Source organism: Schistocerca nitens, chromosome 1 (assembly GCF_023898315.1).
Source record: "Schistocerca nitens isolate TAMUIC-IGC-003100 chromosome 1, iqSchNite1.1, whole genome shotgun sequence".
Taxonomy (NCBI): domain Eukaryota; kingdom Metazoa; phylum Arthropoda; class Insecta; order Orthoptera; family Acrididae; genus Schistocerca; species Schistocerca nitens.
Genome location: NC_064614.1, coordinates 273,089,864 through 273,108,782, shown reverse-complemented (window position 1 = coordinate 273,108,782; position 18,919 = coordinate 273,089,864). Strand labels below are relative to the sequence as shown.

General features: G+C 39.4%; 1 protein-coding gene across 2 annotated transcripts; it reads right to left on the bottom strand.

Moving 5' to 3' along the window:
* Positions 1–124: 124 nt before the first annotated feature.
* Positions 125–7,829, bottom strand: LOC126248045 (calcineurin B homologous protein 1). 2 transcript variants are annotated; one of them, XM_049948678.1, is made up of 5 exons: positions 7,691–7,829; positions 7,460–7,532; positions 7,097–7,360; positions 4,458–4,551; positions 125–639 (listed from the first exon to the last, which is right to left on the bottom strand). In XM_049948678.1, the coding sequence occupies exons 2-5, from the start codon at positions 7,524–7,526 to the stop codon at positions 495–497; spliced, it is 570 nt and encodes a 189-aa protein (XP_049804635.1). In that variant the 5' UTR covers positions 7,527–7,532; positions 7,691–7,829; the 3' UTR covers positions 125–494. The 2 variants fall into 2 exon arrangements, with proteins under 2 accessions (XP_049804635.1, XP_049804643.1); XM_049948686.1 differs by having other exon boundaries at positions 7,460–7,533; positions 7,700–7,768.
* Between the last annotated feature and the right edge of the window lie 11,090 nt (positions 7,830–18,919).

Below are 18,919 nucleotides of genomic sequence, written 5' to 3'. Positions count from 1 at the left end.
ATCATTGTTGTGTAACTGCCCAAAGAAGCATATTAAGACACTAATAGTACGGCAGAACCAATTTATAGAGAGACGAAATTTTAAAACTTCAGTAGTTTTTGTTTGAAAGAGTAAAATAAATGCATAACATTTTTATAGAACTTTATATATCAAACAGCATATTTCACAATTACATACCAGTAATACATTGTTCCCTCAGCTGATCAGTATGACCCTCTTATTACATATTAATGTACACTATATTACACTATTTATTCTGGTGCAACATTTAAATAATTATTTGTACTGGAACTATAGCTACAACACAATCTTTCCTACGAGATAAGATATAAATAACAATTCTATTGACAAGAAATTAAGTCATTAAGACTGAACTGAGTCTATATAGCATGTGTTACCCAGAAGACAACATACCAAGAAAATCAAACCTATCCCAAAATTATTAAACAAAGTTACACATTCTCAGATGTTAAATGCACTGCATTTTTATGATCTCAATTAAGAAATCTAATTGACATCTTCTGTTCCACATCTGTCCGCTCCAAAGCCTTACAGAATTCTTCAAATGAAATCATTTGGTCACCATTTTGATCAGCTTCTAAAATCGTACGTTCAGCAATACTTGTCAGTTGCTCTTCACTGCAAAAAGAATTAAGTCAACATAAATTTGATGTGAACATTAGAACAAGTCCTCTAAAGCGAATTATCACAGATTCCCGAAAGAAATCCTTATGCTTTAAGTATTATTTGTTAGCACATTAAAATAATGTTTCTTCTCTCATTGTTTGCAATATTTTTACATTACAATAGTAAATATTCTTATTTTACAGTACATGACCTGATCATGTCTCCTGGGGGGAAAGTACTCTGAAATGTAACTGATGAAAATAGTTTTCGTACAGATGGTTGTTACTATTATAAATTATTAGACAGTCAGCAACTATAATCCACATTCCTTATATTCAATGAACAAATCTCTGAAAGTAGGTCATTAGTATCCTTTATTTTGGAGAGTGTATTTCAATCTATAAAGAACCAACATAATTTATTATGATAAACACGAGATGAGTAACTTGAAAGGCAAACTATAAGCTCATATGTATCTCTGGCCAACACCTTACCGACACAGAGACTAACACAAATTAATGATTCAAATGTCAGGAATATATGGAACTTGTGTACTTGCTATACTGAGCCTAAGTCAGAGAGTAATCAATAATAAAGCTACAAATTTTGACTAAACAATAGCTGAAAGGGGGTGCAGTGTACTGAAAAGGTGATGTGTCACAAAATAACACCGAGGATGATGATACTTTTATGACAATATGAAGCCCTCAACAACTCGAAACGTGTCTCTCAGAAGACAAAGAACTATAGAATATTTAGTACAGTGAAGAATTAATAGACAGAAATGAAATGGGGCGGGGGTTGCAAGTGTGGTTGATAAGGCTAACGAAATTTAACACATCAGGGGAAATAAGAATATTTAACACATCAGGGGAAATAAGAATGTACTAAACTACAAATGCACCACAGATGTAAAAGTTATTACATTTTTCATTAAACAATGTGAGAAAAAGAGTCATATGCCATTCACAATATCTCATCTTGAACCCCATTATCCTTTCGGTGCCAACATTTGAAGACCATATGGCATTGGCAAAGGGAGTTACCCTAAATAAGGAAATCATTACCATGAAAGTGAGTGCTGCACGTGTTGTGTCCACAGAGCACTATGAAGAAATGAATAACTAGAACTGAACACACAAAACTTACCTGGCAGTGTATCAGATTCTTGTTGGGTTTCCAGCCGGATCAAACTGTCATCTGAGCACAATATTTCAGTGGTCCACCTGGCCGCCATCATCAGGTGAGAAAATCTACCCATCATCAGGTGAGAAAAGCTACGCTGCTCTCGCTGATAACTGATATCACTCGCAAATGACTGCACCTTTATATGCATCGGAAATGAAACGGCGCATGCGCTAGATGCAGTGCACACGTGCTCAGTCATTCCTGCTGCCCCTTGGTGCAAAAAGAGTTGCAGCACCTCCGATGGTGAATACTGTCGAAAACGATATGTCGTTACAAATGATTATTCATAGCCGGCCAATTCAGAAGCCATTGTTTCTTTATGTCTGATAAAACAGGATTCCACGCTTCACTTAGCGGGTATCAATTATTACGATTAATGATATTATCTGCTAGTCTCATTTTGACAGAATCTTTTAGAATACAATTGCAATACCGCAAAGCATTTGCAACTACTTGCGTCTCATTATATGGCATCCTGTGTCCTTCTGTAAGGCAATGCTCAGCCACCGCAGATTATCTGGTTGTAACCATCACGTATGGTGATGATGATCAATACACCTGTCATTGACGGTACGAATAGTTTGGCCAATGTAAATTTTCCCGTACTCACACGGTATTTTGTAAACACCAGACTTCCTCAAACATAAATCATCTTTGACAGAGCCAAGAAGTGCTCAAATCTTAGCTGGAGGACAAATAACACATCTGATGCCGTTGTTATTGAACACTTCCTTAAGATGTTGCGTCTCCTGTGGTAAATTTTCAGCATCCGAGACAGCATATGCTAGTTTAACCGAGGTCTGAAGGACTCCTATATGTTGAAAAGGTAGATGGCAACTGGTAGCATGTAAATACCTGTCGGTTTCCTGTAAACACTGTGTCTGAGTTCCGTCTTCTTTTCAATAATCTAGTACATCCAAAAAAGGTAACTTTCCCTCCTTTTCAACTTCCATCGTGAAGTTGATGTTCAGATGAAGACAATTAAAATGGTCCAATAACCAGTACAAAGAGTCTATTCCATGCGGCCAAACAACAAACATATCGTCAACGTATCTTGGAAAACATGAAGGCTTCAAAAAAGATGTTTTAAGGGCCATATCCCCAAAGTCCTCCATAAAAATACTGTGTGAGTGTGGGAAAATTTACATTGGCCAAACTTTTTGTACCGTCGATGACAGGTGTATTGAACATCATCGCCATAAGCGATTACTCCAACCAAATAAATCTGCATTGGCTCAGCATTGCCTTACAGAGGGACAAAGCATGCCATATAATGAGACGCAAGCAGTTGCAGATGCTTCGCAGGATTGGAATTGTGTTCTAAAAGAATCTGTTGAAATCAGACTAGCAGATAATATCATTAATTGTGATAATGGATACCCTCTAAGAAAAACGTGGAATTCTGTTATATCAGACACGAAGAAATGATGGCCTCTGAATCGGCCGGCTATGAATAATCATTTGTAATGATATATCGTTTTTGACAGCATTCACCACCAGAGGCGCTGCAACTCTTTTTGGGCCAGGGTGCAGCAGGAATGACTGAGTGCGTGCGCACTGCATCTAGCGCATGCGCCGTTTTACTTCCGAAGCATTTAAAGGTGCAGTCATTTGTGAGTGATATCAGTTGTATACGAGAGCAGCGTAGCTTCTCTCATCTGATGATGGCGGCCAGGTGGACCGCTGAAATACTGTCCTCAGATGACAGTTTGATGCGGCTGGAAACCCAACAAGAATTTGATATACTAATGCGCAGGGAAAGTCTACATAGTCACATACCTGGCAGTGTTGGTACTCTAAATCTATTGTAAACATAAATGCTAAGGGGCACCTTCAGTGGCCCAAAAGAGAGCAAAATGGGAACAGTAACAACAGCCCAATGAGTCTACTTTTACATGGTTTCTTACCACAGGAGTAGCTCGTCTGAAGAGCACCAAAGGATCATGTAACTTAGACCATTTTTCTTTCTGCTGTAAAGCACGGTCAAGATTTTGTAACTACCATAACCTGACTTAACTCTCAGCGATCCCTGCCACAATCAGCCTAGCTGAAAATAACTTCAGCAATGAAACAGTTACTGGAATGAAGACTATAGTTTGTGATTTACTGTTTTCAGTTAATCATAACTGAAACAAGTGAAATATTTGTAGTGACCATGTTTGTGGTAAGAGTCATGCGCAAAACATCAGTCAGTGAAACCAACTGTACATACAAAATACAGCGTTTTTTAAATAAATGACAATACATCTTACAACAGGCTGCATAGTGACTTGTCTCCTACCTAATGCCTGAAGGCGTAGCATCGAACAACCCTTATTTATTACCATTAGATCATTGCGAAACCAGTAGTTACGCATTAAGCTTGCCTGTGACCATTCCAATGCATACACTACAGTGAATTGTCTTACAACAATTTACAACATTTAGCACAATCCAGTATTACAAAAGTTCCCAAACATGTTTCCATGTAAAATCCAGATTCACAGCCTTCCACATATATAAGAATAACTTTAAAATTTATGTCAGCTACAGCTGACCTGCCACACAGGTTATGTTGTGTTGATTCTATTAATTTCAATTAAAGACTAAGGCTTCAAATGGAGAAGAAAGGGTGATAAACCTGAGAATTTACCACAACTCACCTTATGTTTGCCCCTACCATCATATGAAGAATGGCTAGTAATTCATCCCTAGATATTTTTTCATCATTATCCAAATCGTACATTTTAAAGGCAACTGAAAATCAACAAACATCACAAAAATTAGCATTCCAAAATAAAAATCTTATTTTGATTCTAAAATGTGGTACGTCTCATATCTGACAACAATTTACAAAAATTACCTTAACATTAAATCAAGCATTTTAGTATCACTGAGTTTCTAACAATTATAACTACATGATTACTGCAAAGTCAGATCCCATCTACCAGCTTTGACCCATGATATCAGCCTTACTTAACAATCATAGTAAATTACAAATTAATCTAGGCTGCTACCCTCCCCTCCACAAACACAAAAATCACTCCAAAAAACCACACCACCCAAACCATTGCTCCCCTCTTACAACCACCAATACTCATCTCTGACAAAGTACTGAGATAAAAAACCAAATAAAACACACACACAACATTCACCACTTCAGAACACACAAACCACAAAAATAAATAAAACCTACAGACCCACACGAACCTCACATCCCCCAGCCAAAAAAACCCCAAGCCCCCATGCAACAAAACAAAACACAACAACTAAGCAACCCCTCTAGTCCCCCCCCCCCCCAAAAAAAAAAAACACCTTCAGCCTATACATTTTACCTACCATATTCACGAAAGCTTTGAAAGGACAGTAATTATTACCCACAGTTTTTCACCAACAATACTTATCAAGATGAGACTGCTGCAGAGTCTAAATGGATCTGTTCTTCCTTCCTACAATAGATTTAATAGCCCACAATGACCCTCCACTGTGTTAGTACATGCCCCCATCACATAATATTTAAATTCCAAACTGATTAGCTGTCACATGCCTATAACCCCTATGACCCACATCCCTGCCAGTAAAAAAACAGTCAAATAATTTTAGACTGCTCAACAAATTGCTCAGTTACCCTGCCAAAACCTCTTTAGTCTGTTGGCCCACAATCCTAAAAGTAACATCCAAACCTGTCCTTCACCTCTTCCACTGAAATGACAGTATGTATCAGCAGTCATGGTTTGATGGAAAACGTAAGGTACAATAATTCGTCTTGTACTAACTAAGCACCACACCTGTTTTCACATGATAATAGATAGTCCTTTGTTATGACTAAAGAGGATTTTCAGAATTGCCATTGATTTTTCTACTTTTTTACATACCCAATAAATGCAGCCATACTTCATTCAGAGGAAAATACTATTTCCACATAAACTCCTAATCAAGCACAGTCAAAAAGACAGTCGCAATACTAATATCTATCAGACTGTCTCTGAATTCACTGAAGGATGAACTATCGTCACTTTGTAAGGTTTCCGTTTGCGTTTGTGCACTGCTATGATCAGAGTATACTGACCCATACTGTAGAACTAAATAGTGTAAAGTGATTTTCTCTGACATCCAAAGCCACCTCTAACAGGTCTAATTCGGCTAACAGTGACAACATTTGCCAATCTGAGGCCCAAGCCACAGTGCAATTGGCGTTTGGAGTCTGCGTCCCTGGCTAGAGCACTTGTGGCTTGCGCAAAACACTCCGCATACCACACTAATAATCCAAGACTATCAAGTATCTTTACCTTTTGTGGTCACAACACTTCACCTCTGGTTTTCTAAAAAATAACACATAGGCTTAACAGGCACTGCCCCTATTTTAAATTTCAGTTAAATTAAATCATTTTGTCAATGTTCTGGCACAATATATGAATATTTATTCTAACTTTTTCATACTCTAAATTGTGAACTGTGTGTGGAAATGGCAAAATGAATGCTTTTTCTTAACTTTCAAAGTAACTAATTTTCCACAGTTCATCTGCCATTCATTCAAGGCAGTTTTCAGCAGGCCTACTGTAGCTAAAAGCAGGGGGTGGGGGCTCAGGAGATTATGCAAGAGGAAATTAGTCCTACAAAGATTTCAGCAAATAGTTAATAATTCACTCTTCAGAGAACTGTAGAGCCTGGTTCCTCATTTCAATTGAACTGAAAGAATGAGTCTTCAGGAAGTTCATTTGTAATTGCAGTATCATTTTGCTGGAAGATAAAGCTGGAAGCTTCCAAGACCAGATACGACATTATTGTAATAATCGAAACCATCACTGTCCACAGGCTTATTTTTGTCATTAATCATGTGGATGACATTTAGAACAGCCATAGTCTGACAGAAAAATGTTCCAGAATGAATTAATATAGCTTACACAATTGCAGGATTAGAAATGGTGACTGACTGCTTGTTAGTCTGCTTGGCAGATGGAAATACAGTTAGAGTTGTGTGTCCAAGAAACCCCGAGTACACCTCAAAAGCTTCTCTGTGGGCTCCCCAATTCCTAAAGATTATCAACCACTTCCAGAGAAACTAACTTAGGTCTAGGAAGTGAAACACATTCTGTATCATAAAACAGATTTTTGATGGTTTTCTGTCAATGAGCCGCATTCAGTTGTAAGCAATGTTTTCATTACCACAAACAACTGGTACAGACACAGTAATCAAACTATGAATATACGAGACATTCACATAGACTGTGGGATTATATGCCTCTTTCTCGTAATATACTCCTTATTGTCTTATGAGCCTATATGGCACTAGATTACTCACACTTAAGCTTCTGCTCTCTCGAATTTAGCTTATTGTCTCGACCTTTCTTAATCGGTCGGAAGTGTGCTAGAACTTGCATGAACTGTAGAAAATTGACGCGATCGCTGCAACCCTCTTCAAAAAATGCGTGCACGATTCTGTCGCCAAGAGGATTGATTGCCAATTCCGGTATGCGAAGAAAGTCTTCCCTGCTTAATGTTCCGCAGTCACCACGGTCTAAACTTGTGAACCTGCTGTACAATCTCTCAATCTGGTGGGGAGTAACTGAAACATGAAGGAAGTTAAATTAAGTTGTGATAGCAAATTAGCGGGAATTATCAAAATATGATGTAGAGATGTGAACTCCATGACCAACATACTCACATCCAGTTTCTTCTTGTATCTGCGCGATCTCCTCTTCCCTCAAAAGAAGCGAAGATCTGTTACCCATGACTAGCTGATGGCAGACGACGCAAACAAACAGAAAGATGTAGAGGTATTGTATTATAGTCGACTATTCCAAATCTTACTAAAGAAAAGTGGAAACTCTAGCCCTTCATAACGGCTATGACATAAATAAAAAAAAAACCATTAAACGAAAAAAAATCTACTAACCACACCTCCACAGCACACAGTTTAAATGCCACTCTCACAAATCGTGTCAAAAACAAAGATGATCTGCGGTCGACTCACACTTTGACACAGTCGATCGTACAGTGTAAGGTCGATAGACGCCGGATTATACCACGGCAGCATGTTTGGGAGCCACATTGGCATAACAGTCGCGACACTCCGTCTGGTTTTTGTTACCAACAGACATAGCAGCACGCCAAGCGGCCAGCAAGTAACACTTCTGAGTACGATATTGGATGAAGACGAATACTATCGTTTATGCTGATTTTCAACACAGTTTTAGCTATTAGGAACATGTGTACTACCATAAAAATTGACAATGATTAAAAATGACTCTACATTTGTCGTTTTCTAATTTCCTAAGAACTATGGGAGGTATGGACCGTAGATTACAGGACAGTTTATACACTTTTCTCTTGTAAGATACGGGTACCCGCTGAAGAATATAATTTTCCTTTAATAACAATAAAAGAAGATCTGACCTTTTGCAGAACCTAACAACGTGGAGTTTTGTTCACTACACATCCAACTCAATTCACTGAATGTGAAACATATGAAACTTACATGGAATGTAATATGTACCGCGTGAGTCACCACACATGTAGCAGAAGGGAAAATCGCAGATACGTCACAATAAAACATCAAAAGCAATAAAAAAAGTTTCGCATCTGAGCCACAAATGGCGAGAATCTCCAACACATTTGCTTTTAAAGCAAAATCAATTACATTTACAAAAATATTCGTCTATCAGAAAGTCGGGTGAAGTGTAAGAACGGACGAATCATTAGGCTCCATAAAATTATTTTTATGTGTCAGCGATAGTACCTATCCAAATAAGAGACAAGAACAGAAATATATGCTGTTCCTGTATGAAATATGTACATATTTTCTCTCGCTGTAAGCGAAGTAAGCTGCAATTATGCACATATTCGAAAGCATTTCTTCATGAATAAGTTGTACCTTATGTCACGTAATCAGTGAAATGCAGGTGTTTTTACATTTATTTCACGGTGATTCATGACCCTTGGTAACTCACTAATGCGAAGAAAGCAAAAATGTAACATTTATTTCGTTAATTAAATAGAAAAAATAATTAACTTTCATTATCCTAACGACACATATCACTGTCCGCTTTCTTACTGTTTGGAGGGCAAGTATCGCTCCATCTGTCAAACGGTAACAACTTTTACACCAGACAGTGTCGCGACTGTTATGTTAGACTGTGATGGGGGCCATGATTGTACTATAACCTATCTACAGAAGCAAAAATACCACAGCTTTGCACTGGCTGGACTCGCAGAATGGACATCTCATTGCACAATAAAAACAAAGCTGTTTTACTCTCTAAAAAATCCAGTTGTCCATTTAACACAAGCACATAAGAATGAATCACTGATATTCCCATTTAAAATGCCACAAATGCAATTTTACCAAGTGTGGAACATTATAAAACTCGGAAATGGAACATTGTGAAGAAAGCAGAAATCAAATGTGTAGTGCTGAACTGTATAGGCAGTGATGACGATGAATAATCATAAAATACAGACTCAATATAGCACAATATAGCATACACTTCAGAAGCCTCCAAACCCAACAAAGTCTTAAGGCAGACTAACAGTCAGAGAGTTTTGCATGAGGTCCTTGTCAACTCCCAGTGATGAAACTGCACAGAGATGGGAAGGTCTTTCGGGTTTGTTGCCATCTGCAGCAGAGTAGTCATCGGGAGGTGATGTATGGAGGATGGCGTACATGTGGCAGTCATGGAAGCAGGCCAGCATGCAGTGCAGGTGGCTGTAGCCTGTGTGTGTGGTGGAGTCTGAGGTTGAGGAGTGGTGGATGTGTCAGCAGAGCCAGATGCTGCCAGTGAAGTTATGAGATCTGTCAGTGGCAAGTGTGGGGCCATGATAGTGATGATACCGATAGCAGAAAAGTTGCAGGGGAAAGTGGTGGTATCAGTGTCGTGAGGTAATATGATGCTCTTAAGGAAGTGGACTACAATGGAGCCATCTGCAGTCTGGCAGTCTGCATGCTGAGTTTCAACGAGAAGTTCATTGTCTGCGAGCTGTATGTTGGATTCTTTAGGAAGGAAATTGCGGACATCCAGTCACAATTCAGAGGCTGGCGCTGGTAGTGGGAGGGTTGACATATGTAGATCCACAGGGTACAGGAGACAGTTATGATGAATAAACTCTCTATCCATATACTCTTTATAACACTTTTATTGATGATATAAACCAACACTCTTCAACAACTGAACCCTAAAAAACCATCAGACCAACTGTCAGTCAAAGAATTTCCTGTGTGGGACTCAGGATGATAAGCAGCAAAGTTACTTCTTGGAGCATTGTTCCCGTGCAGCACAGTCAGGAAAACTGCATGAAGTATCGAGACAGTGAGATTGCATGGACAAAAGGAGACTTCCTGGGTGCAATGTCATCTTCAGTGATGAGGATGTCGGGCAGTGAGATATGCTGGATGATATATAGATGATACTCATAGAGGTGAGCAAGTACACAGTCGGGCTGGCCATAGAGTGAGTGTTTGGTGGCTTCAGGGGGAGCTCAACTGAAATGTACATTGCAAGGGCAGGATGATGTCGGTAATAGTGTGGGGTTCATCAGAAGTAAAAGTGGTGCTATAGTTGTGAGGATACCTTCACTAAAAATGTGGGATGTGAGGGAGGCAGCATCAATGTCATGTGGCAATCTTGGGAGTTGAATGGAGGGGAGGATGTAGGGCATGTTACACTGTGTCATCTCTTAAATTACAAAGTGTTGATCTGCAAGTGCATTGTGAACAAAGACTCTATGTAAGGAGTGTGGGAAGGTTGGTGGTATATTGAGGCACTCTATGAGGCTAATGGAACAAAGTCACATAGCGACCGCCGATATTTCGGCGGGAGAACACCCCGCCATTTTCAAGGCAAACTGCAACAGACAGGCGGCGTACATGCAAATTTAATACCTCGGTTCTCGGATGGAAGCAGGAAAGATAACACAAACACACTGAACACTAGTGCCATCAAAGATGACCAAAGTCAGAGCTATCGATAGTGAGACTATGAATTCGCAGGTGAGGCAGCATTGACTCAGTTCCTCTGTTTTTTGACAAGGGAGAGAGCCGGATTCCAAACAGAGTTTAAACAGAAACCTCCATCCCTGTTAACGAGGTTGCTCGCTAATTTAATCTCAACTGCCTCCCTAATGACACTGTCCCAATAGCTGGACGTGCATGCCAATATCTCGGTGTTATTGTATAACATGGGGTGACCAGTATCCAAGCAATGTTCGGCAATAGCAGATCTATTTGGCTGCTGTAATCGTGTGTGCCGTTTATGCTCAGTACATCTGTCCTCCACGGTCCTGATAGTTTGACCAATACATGCCATGCCGCAGCTACAAGGAATACGATATACACCCGCCTTACGCAGTCCAAGATCATCCTTAACGGAACTCAAAAGTGCTCTAATTTTAGATGGAGGTCGGAAAACACATTTCACATCGTATTTCCGTAAAATACGACCGATGTTATTGGACGTGTTTCCTACGTAAGGCAAAAAGGCAGTAGACTTAGGTGTTGACTCAGAATTATCATCAATCACCTGATATACAGTTGGTCGATAGCGCAACGCACGTTCAATCTGTCTATCACTATAACCATTTTGACGAAATGTAACTTCAAGATGGGACAGCTCAGCTGGCAAAGTCTCAGCGTCAGAAACGACGTGTGCCCTGTGTACCAAGGTCCGAAATACCCCTTCACGCTGAGCCGAATGGTGACAACTATTAGCTTGTAAGTACAAGTCGGTGTGAGTACGTTTCCTGTAGACTGTATGTCCCAATGATCCATCATCCTTCCTCCTAACCAACACGTCGAGAAAGGGAAGGCAACCATCCTCTTCCACCTCCATCGTAAAACGAATGTTCGGGTGGATCGAGTTCAGATGTTCTAGAAAGACATTCAAATTCTCCCTACCGTGAGGCCAAACAACGAAGGTATCGTCAACGTATCTAAAGAAACAGGCGGGTTTTAAAGGCGCCGACTCCAATGCACGTTCTTCGAAGTCTTCCATAAACAAATTTGCGATCACAGGAGACAACGGACTACCCATCGCAACTCCATCTGTCTGCTCGTAATACTGGTCATTAAATAAAAAGTAAGTGGATGTCGACACATGCCTAAAGAGATTAGTTAAATCAGCACCAAACCTGGCTTCAATTAACCGCAACGAATCAGACAGAGGAACACGAGTGTAGAGAGAGACCACATCGAACCTCACTAAAATATCAGAGTCATTCAGCCTCAGTCCCTCCAAACGACGTAAAAAATCAGCTGAGTTCCTGATATGATGTTCACACCGTCCTACTTGGCAATCTCATGATAATACTTATTTTTTAGAATATCCAGTTTCAAGAAAGAATCTAGGTATAAGAAGCATAATAAATTTGAGAAAATGTGAACCAAGAGTTAAAACAAAGATTCATCATCATCATTTAACAGTTCCAGTTTTCCAGGTAAAGGTAATAAGTTTCTTCCACTTTGTCCTGTTCAAATACACCTGTTCACAGAGAACATCATCCACTGTCCATCCTCTGGTCACTAGATCAGCCTTAATCAAGTCCATCCATCGGGTTTGCGGTCTTCTTTGAGGTGTTTTCCCATCTACCTGTCTTTCCAAATTTATTTTGGCTGTTCTAATTGGCTCCATTCTCATCACACGCCTGTACCATCGAAGTCTAGATGCGCCAATTCGATCTAATAGGGATGCCTTTATTACGGCTTCTTTCCTCACCTCCTCATTCCTTAACTTGTCCATCTTGGTCTTCTGGATGGTGGATCTAAGAAATTCCATCTCTGATGCTTGCAGTCCTGATGATTCTCTTTTTGTGAGGGTACATGTTTCAATACCATAGGTCAATATTGGTATAAAATAGCTATTAAATATCATCAGTTTGGCCAGTTTTGGAGTCAAGTCATCCCATGAAAGTGATCTTACTTGTTGGTAGAATTCAGATCCGTCTTGCACTCTGTAGGTGATTTCATTTCTGACCAAATTATCACTGGAGATAACACCTCCAAGGTAAGGAAAACTGTCCACACACTCTAGTTGGTGGTCTTCTAGTTTTACACTTTGGCTGTCCATCTCTGTTGACTGCCATTGCCACTGTCTTTGTTAAAACAAAGATGAACACATGCAAAACATAGTCAGAAAGATAAAAGTATTTAAAATACACAAAACAATAATAATTAAATTAGTTATTGTTCCTTGAAGATAATAATTTTGTATGTTATGTTAATGATAAAAGGCAAAGTCTAAATACAGTTTTACAAGTTTCAGAGAAAACCACATTCCACATAAACTATAAAAAAAGCACTGTGCTTTTATAAAACTACCTTAACTATGAAAAACAAGAAAGTGAGTTGTGAAGAAGGACTCACAAAACAGTGAGAAAGTGGATGTCAAAGAGAGTGATAAAAGATTCACTGAATGCAGTATGAGATAAAGAAAAAAAATGAAGTGTGAGCAAGGGACACTCTAGGGCACATTGCTCTCTTAAAAATTATCAAAATAATTATTAATTTTTTAAATTAGTTGTGTTAATAAATAAGTAAAAAGAGCAGTCACTTAGTAAATTACTAAGTAGGTTTCAATTTGAAAATTATACTGGACACTCCATTAAGTAAGTAATAAATAACTTCTGTGTACAAAATTTCACATTATATAATGACAAACATACATGTTACATTTAAAAAGTATTAGTTAATATGTTTTTTTCCTTGTATATTGCCTTGGAAAATGTGACATGATTTAAAGTAACTATTGATTCCATGTTGTCCAAAGAAATATTTCTTTGAAGTGTTTCTTAAAGGATGGTTCAAAGAAATGTGGGGCATATGTAACATAATAGCATAAATTTCACCAAAAAATATAATAATTTTTTCAATTAAACAGTGGCTACTAAAATCGATACATAAAAATATCGAAATTTTCAAAATTACATTATAATTAGCTATTTGCATGGCTGTTTTAAGCGTCTTTGACAATCTGTAAAAAGTAAATTAAGTAGTAGATATTGTGAAGCACTGTAAGGAATGTTTTTTATAATCTTAGACTATAATATTCATAGGTTCTTAAAAACTGTAAATTCCTTGTGACAGTGTACCTAAGAAAGTTGGGAATCCACTTTGGGTTTTCAACATGTGATTGTATGAATGACCTTGGCACAAGTGATGTGGGAAATGGAAAGAACGAAATGAGAAAAGAAAGCAGCCAGAAACAGACTATCATGATTGTTGTATGTTGTTGCTCTGTATATGGCAATGTCAAAATTCTGTGAGTGCTAAAACGGTGTTTATGTGAATGAAAGTTGGCGTTTGCGCCCTAAAGTAGTCTCCAGAAATTGTTGGTTTTGAACAGCTAGAACATCCAATACTTATCTAAGATGGAATTTCGAGCCAACACCCTTTCAGGAAAAATGGCTACTGCAAGCAATGTGGTAATAACAAATTAATTCCATTTCACTGGAGACATGAAGAACCTACCTAATTATCATTCTGCAGTCATCTTCTAACATCTAATTATTGAACAGATCCAGTTTTTTTCTAAAGCATTTGCTAAAATCATTGTATAAAGTAAGAAACTGAATCCTATATTACTTCTCAATTTGTTTAAATAATTTTGAGTAAAAACGTAAAGTCAAAGGATTGTATAAAAAATAAGTTCAGAATCATGACAATGAAAGATTGTCACAAGACTATATAGCTTTAAAGCAAGGCTTTAAATTTATTTTTGTGGATCTAAAATTATCTGTTTGCACTGTTGATTCACTCACAGTTTCCAATTTTTTAGACTACTTTCACTTAATTTTCAGTTATTCTATTTTTATTGATACGTAACTATTAATTGTAAAGATGGTGGCCATTGAGATACATCATAATCTCACAGCTTACATCCATCTTGATTCCAAATAAAACATTGACAATTAATAATAATAACTTAAATTCATTTTAGTAACAGTTAAATTACTTCTGAAAGAATTGACTTAAATTGCTACTTCAAAGCTGGTGACAACATATCTACAGGGTGTCCAGAAAAGGGCTCCCTGATTTCAAAATTAAATATCTCGAAAACAAAGATCGATAGAGGAATGTAGTAAACGGTATGTTTATTGTGAAAGCTGTAAGAAGTTTATACAGCAGTTTGAAATAATAGTTACAAAAGCTGCTAACAGATGGCGCTGTACGCTGTACAGCTCATATCAACATACATAAGTGAAATAATCGTATGAAAACAATCTTTGCAAACAATCACATCACAATGTTTTCAAAATGTTCACCATTGGCACTACAGAGGTGGCGCAAACGAAGAATGAAATTCGCCATCACATTTCGTAGTGTCTCAACCGAAAAGGATTCACATGCCACAGAGATCGCCGATTCAAGCTCGTCCAGTGTGGCGGGATGCTTCGGGTAGACCGTTCCTTCACTGTGCCCCACAAAAAAAGTCACAAGGAGTCAAATCCGGCGAATATGGAGGCCAATCCATGCCTGCACCAGTAAATTTGGGATATTCCAAAGCAATGACTCGATTCCCGAAGTATTCCTCAAGAAAGCGAAACACTTGTTCGGTCTGATGTGGTCGGGCTCCATCTTGCATAAACCATTCAGTACCTGGTCGATCCTCTAACGCTTGCTGTGTGGCGACAAATTGTTCCAAAATTGCAACATAGCGTGCACTAGTGACAGTTTCTCGAATGAAAAAAGAGCCAATAATGCCTCTGCTGCATACTGCAGCCCACACAGTAACTTTAGGAGAATACAGGGGTTTCGCTTCACACCAATATGGCTTTTCGGAACCCCAAAATCGCCAGTTCTGCTTAATCACGTATCCATTCAGGTAGAAGTGTGCTTCATCTGTAAACCAGATGCAGCCAACATCAAATCCTTCACTATCAATCATTGTGAGCATCTGATTATCAAAGGCAACCCTTTGTTGCACAGCTCTTACGGGTATGGCCTGGAGCGTTTGAATTTTGAATGGAAACATGTGTAGGCTCTTTCTCAGTATTATCTGCGTGCTGGAAAGCTTCAAACCAGTCTCAGATGCAATTCTACGGACGGATGACATTGGATTTCGCTGAATAATTCCAGAAACTGTGGCGATATTTTCAGGCGTAACTGCGGTTTGCTTGTGGCCAACGTGCCCCACTAGATCATCAGTTACGCGGCCTGTTCGTTGAAATTTTGCGAAGAGCGTACGAATGGTTTTCGCATCGGGTCCTTTTGGAACATTAAATCGTGCTTGAAAACTTCGCCTTGTTGCCGTAGGACTCTCTTCTAACCTGTGGTACTCTAGCACCAGAAAAACGCGTTGTTCAATGGAGTACATGGTTTTAATCTCTTCCTTCGGTACGCTAACCTCCTTTCACGTTTCAGTAGTGGAACTGATCGCTCTGTGCTTCGGATCACTATTTATACTAGGCATTACGTATGGCGATTACAGCGCCATCTGTTAGCAGCTTTTGTAACTATTATTTCAAACTGCTGTCTAAACTTCTTACAGCTTTCACAATAAACATACCGTTTACTGCATTCCTCTATCGATCTTTGTTTTCGAGATATTTAATTTTGAAATCAGGGATTCCTTTTCTGGACACCCTGTAAATAGCATTAGTATCTGTTTGAGGGAGACTGTTGTATGTAAGATTTACACTCTGTTAGCTAATGGTGTGTGGACAAAACTACCTGGTAGGCAGCGCAGTGTATCCTGTGTAACATTCTTTGTGGTTTACCGCAAATATTGCAATTCGAGCCCCGTTATTCTCGTTGTGCTTGGGAGTGAAGTTCAAAAGAATTCAGTTGCCTAAAATTAACAAATTCTGTTAGGTTGCACAAGGCCAATTTAATAAGTTATATCGTTAGAAGAAGCTAAAGTTGTAACAGTGATGTCTTGCAGATTTAATGCCAGTGCTTTTGAGAGCGAATAAAAGGCTGTTTTTTTCTGGAAAGAGAAACAGGTTGCTCACGAAGATCACTTTTTATGACGTTACGTTAGACGGCAGGGGGCCCGCGCTGCTGTAAAAGCAGCCAGTATAATGGCATGTTTTCTGTAGCTCTGTAGGCGTCGAAGTTTCTTCTTTCTAGTACCTTCAAACATTGTTCCGTATCATATTACGCCTCATTAAAAGCAAACACAGCTATTACAGTAACTAAAAATTACTAGTTTTATAGTTAAAAAGAAATTCTTTCCTTGCTACAAAAACATTAAAAAGTTCGGTTACAAGCGATTTGTGTGCTTGAAATTAAAATGGGCTTGAAATTAAAAGACGAATCGGTCACACGTGGTATCGACAGAATCAGTTGACACCGTCCTGACATATATTGGTTACTCCTGATGATTGTGATCACGTGGACCACTGCGAAACAACACTGTCGCTGTGCCCACACTGTGCTGTGCAATTTTCGTTTCTGGACAGCGCTTCTCTAACCACAACATCCACAGTTATGCGTAACGCCCGATACTCAGCTCTTGTGGTAAAACGTGACTATGGCTTTCTCCTGGGCAGTGCCATGTTAACGCGTAACACCGCTGAACAATGTACCATAACAAACAATGTATTTCGTGATCTTGCATGGACGCTGTTCCGTTCGCAAATCTGGCTACTCCTGAACCACGGCAACAACCTCCTGAAGAAAAGTGGTTTGTCGCAGGACACAGTCAAGAGGCTTAATACCTATAGTGCCGTTCCCCCTAGGTTATATGGCCTTCCAAAGGTTCATAAGGAAGGGATTCCTTTCCGTCCTATAGTGAGTAACATCGGCGCTCCGATATATCGTGTATCCAAGCATCTTGCTTCTCTGTTGAGTCCACAAGTAGGACGGTGTGAACATCATATCAGGAACTCAGCTGATTTTTTACGTCGTTTGGAGGGACTGAGGCTGAATGACTCTGATATTTTAGTGAGGTTCGATGTGGTCTCTCTCTACACTCGTGTTCCTCTGTCTGATTCGTTGCGGTTAATTGAAGCCAGGTTTGGTGCTGATTTAACTAATCTCTTTAGGCATGTGTCGACATCCACTTACTTTTTATTTAATGACCAATATTACGAGCAGACAGATGGAGTTGCGATGGGTAGTCCGTTGTCTCCTGTGATCGCAAATTTGTTTATGGAAGACTTCGAGGAACGTGCAATGGAGTCGGCGCCTTTAAAACCCGCCTGTTTCTTTAGATACGTTGACGATACCTTCGTTGTTTGGCCTCACGGTAGGGAGAATTTGAATGTCTTTCTAGAACATCTGAACTCGATCCACCCGAACATTCGTTTTACGATGGAGGTGGAAGAGGATGATTGCCTTCCCTTTCTCGACGTGTTGGTTAGGAGGAAGGATGATGGATCATTGGGACATGCAGTCTACAGGAAACGTACTCACACCGACTTGTACTTACAAGCTAATAGTTGTCACCATTCGGCTCAGCGTGAAGGGGTATTTCGGACCTTGGTACACAGGGCACATGTCGTTTCTGACGCTGAGACTTTGCCAGCTGAGCTGTCCCATCTTGAAGTTACATTTCGTCAAAATGGTTATAGTGATAGACAGATTGAACGTGCGTTGCGCTATCGACCAACTGTATATCAGGTGATTGATGATAATTCTGAGTCAACACCTAAGTCTACTGCCTTTTTGCCTTACGTAGGAAATACGTCCAATAACATCGGTCGTATTTTACGGAAATACGATGTGAAATGTGTTTTCCGACCTCCATCTAAAATTAGAGCACTTTTGAGTTCTGTTAAGGATGATCTTGGACTGCGTAAGGCGGGTGTATATCGTATTCCTTGTAGCTGCGGCATGGCATGTATTGGTCAAACTATCAGGACCGTGGAGGACAGATGTACTGAGCATAAACGGCACACACGATTACAGCAGCCAAATAGATCTGCTATTGCCGAACATTGCTTGGATACTGGTCACCCCATGTTGTATAATAACACCGAGATATTGGCATGCACGTCCAGCTATTGGGACAGTGTCATTAGGGAGGCAGTTGAGATTAAATTAGCGAGCAACCTCGTTAACAGGGATGGAGGTTTCTGTTTAAACTCTGTTTGGAATCCGGCTCTCTCCCTTGTCAAAAAACAGAGGAACAGAGTCAATGCTGCCTCACCTGCGAATTCATAGTCTCACTATCGGTAGCTCTGACTTTGGTCA

Bases quoted from the DNA above. Each gene is read 5' to 3' on its own strand.
- LOC126248045 (XM_049948678.1), bottom strand. From the start codon at position 7,526: ATGGGTAACAGATCTTCGCTTCTTTTGAGGGAAGAGGAGATCGCGCAG. The intron at 7,361-7,459 runs GTGAGTATGTTG...TTCATGTTTCAG, and splicing joins GATACAAGAAGAAACTGGAT to TTACTCCCCACCAGATTGAG. The intron at 640-4,457 runs GTGAGTTGTGGT...TTCTTTTTGCAG, and splicing joins ATGGTAGGGGCAAACATAAG to TGAAGAGCAACTGACAAGTA.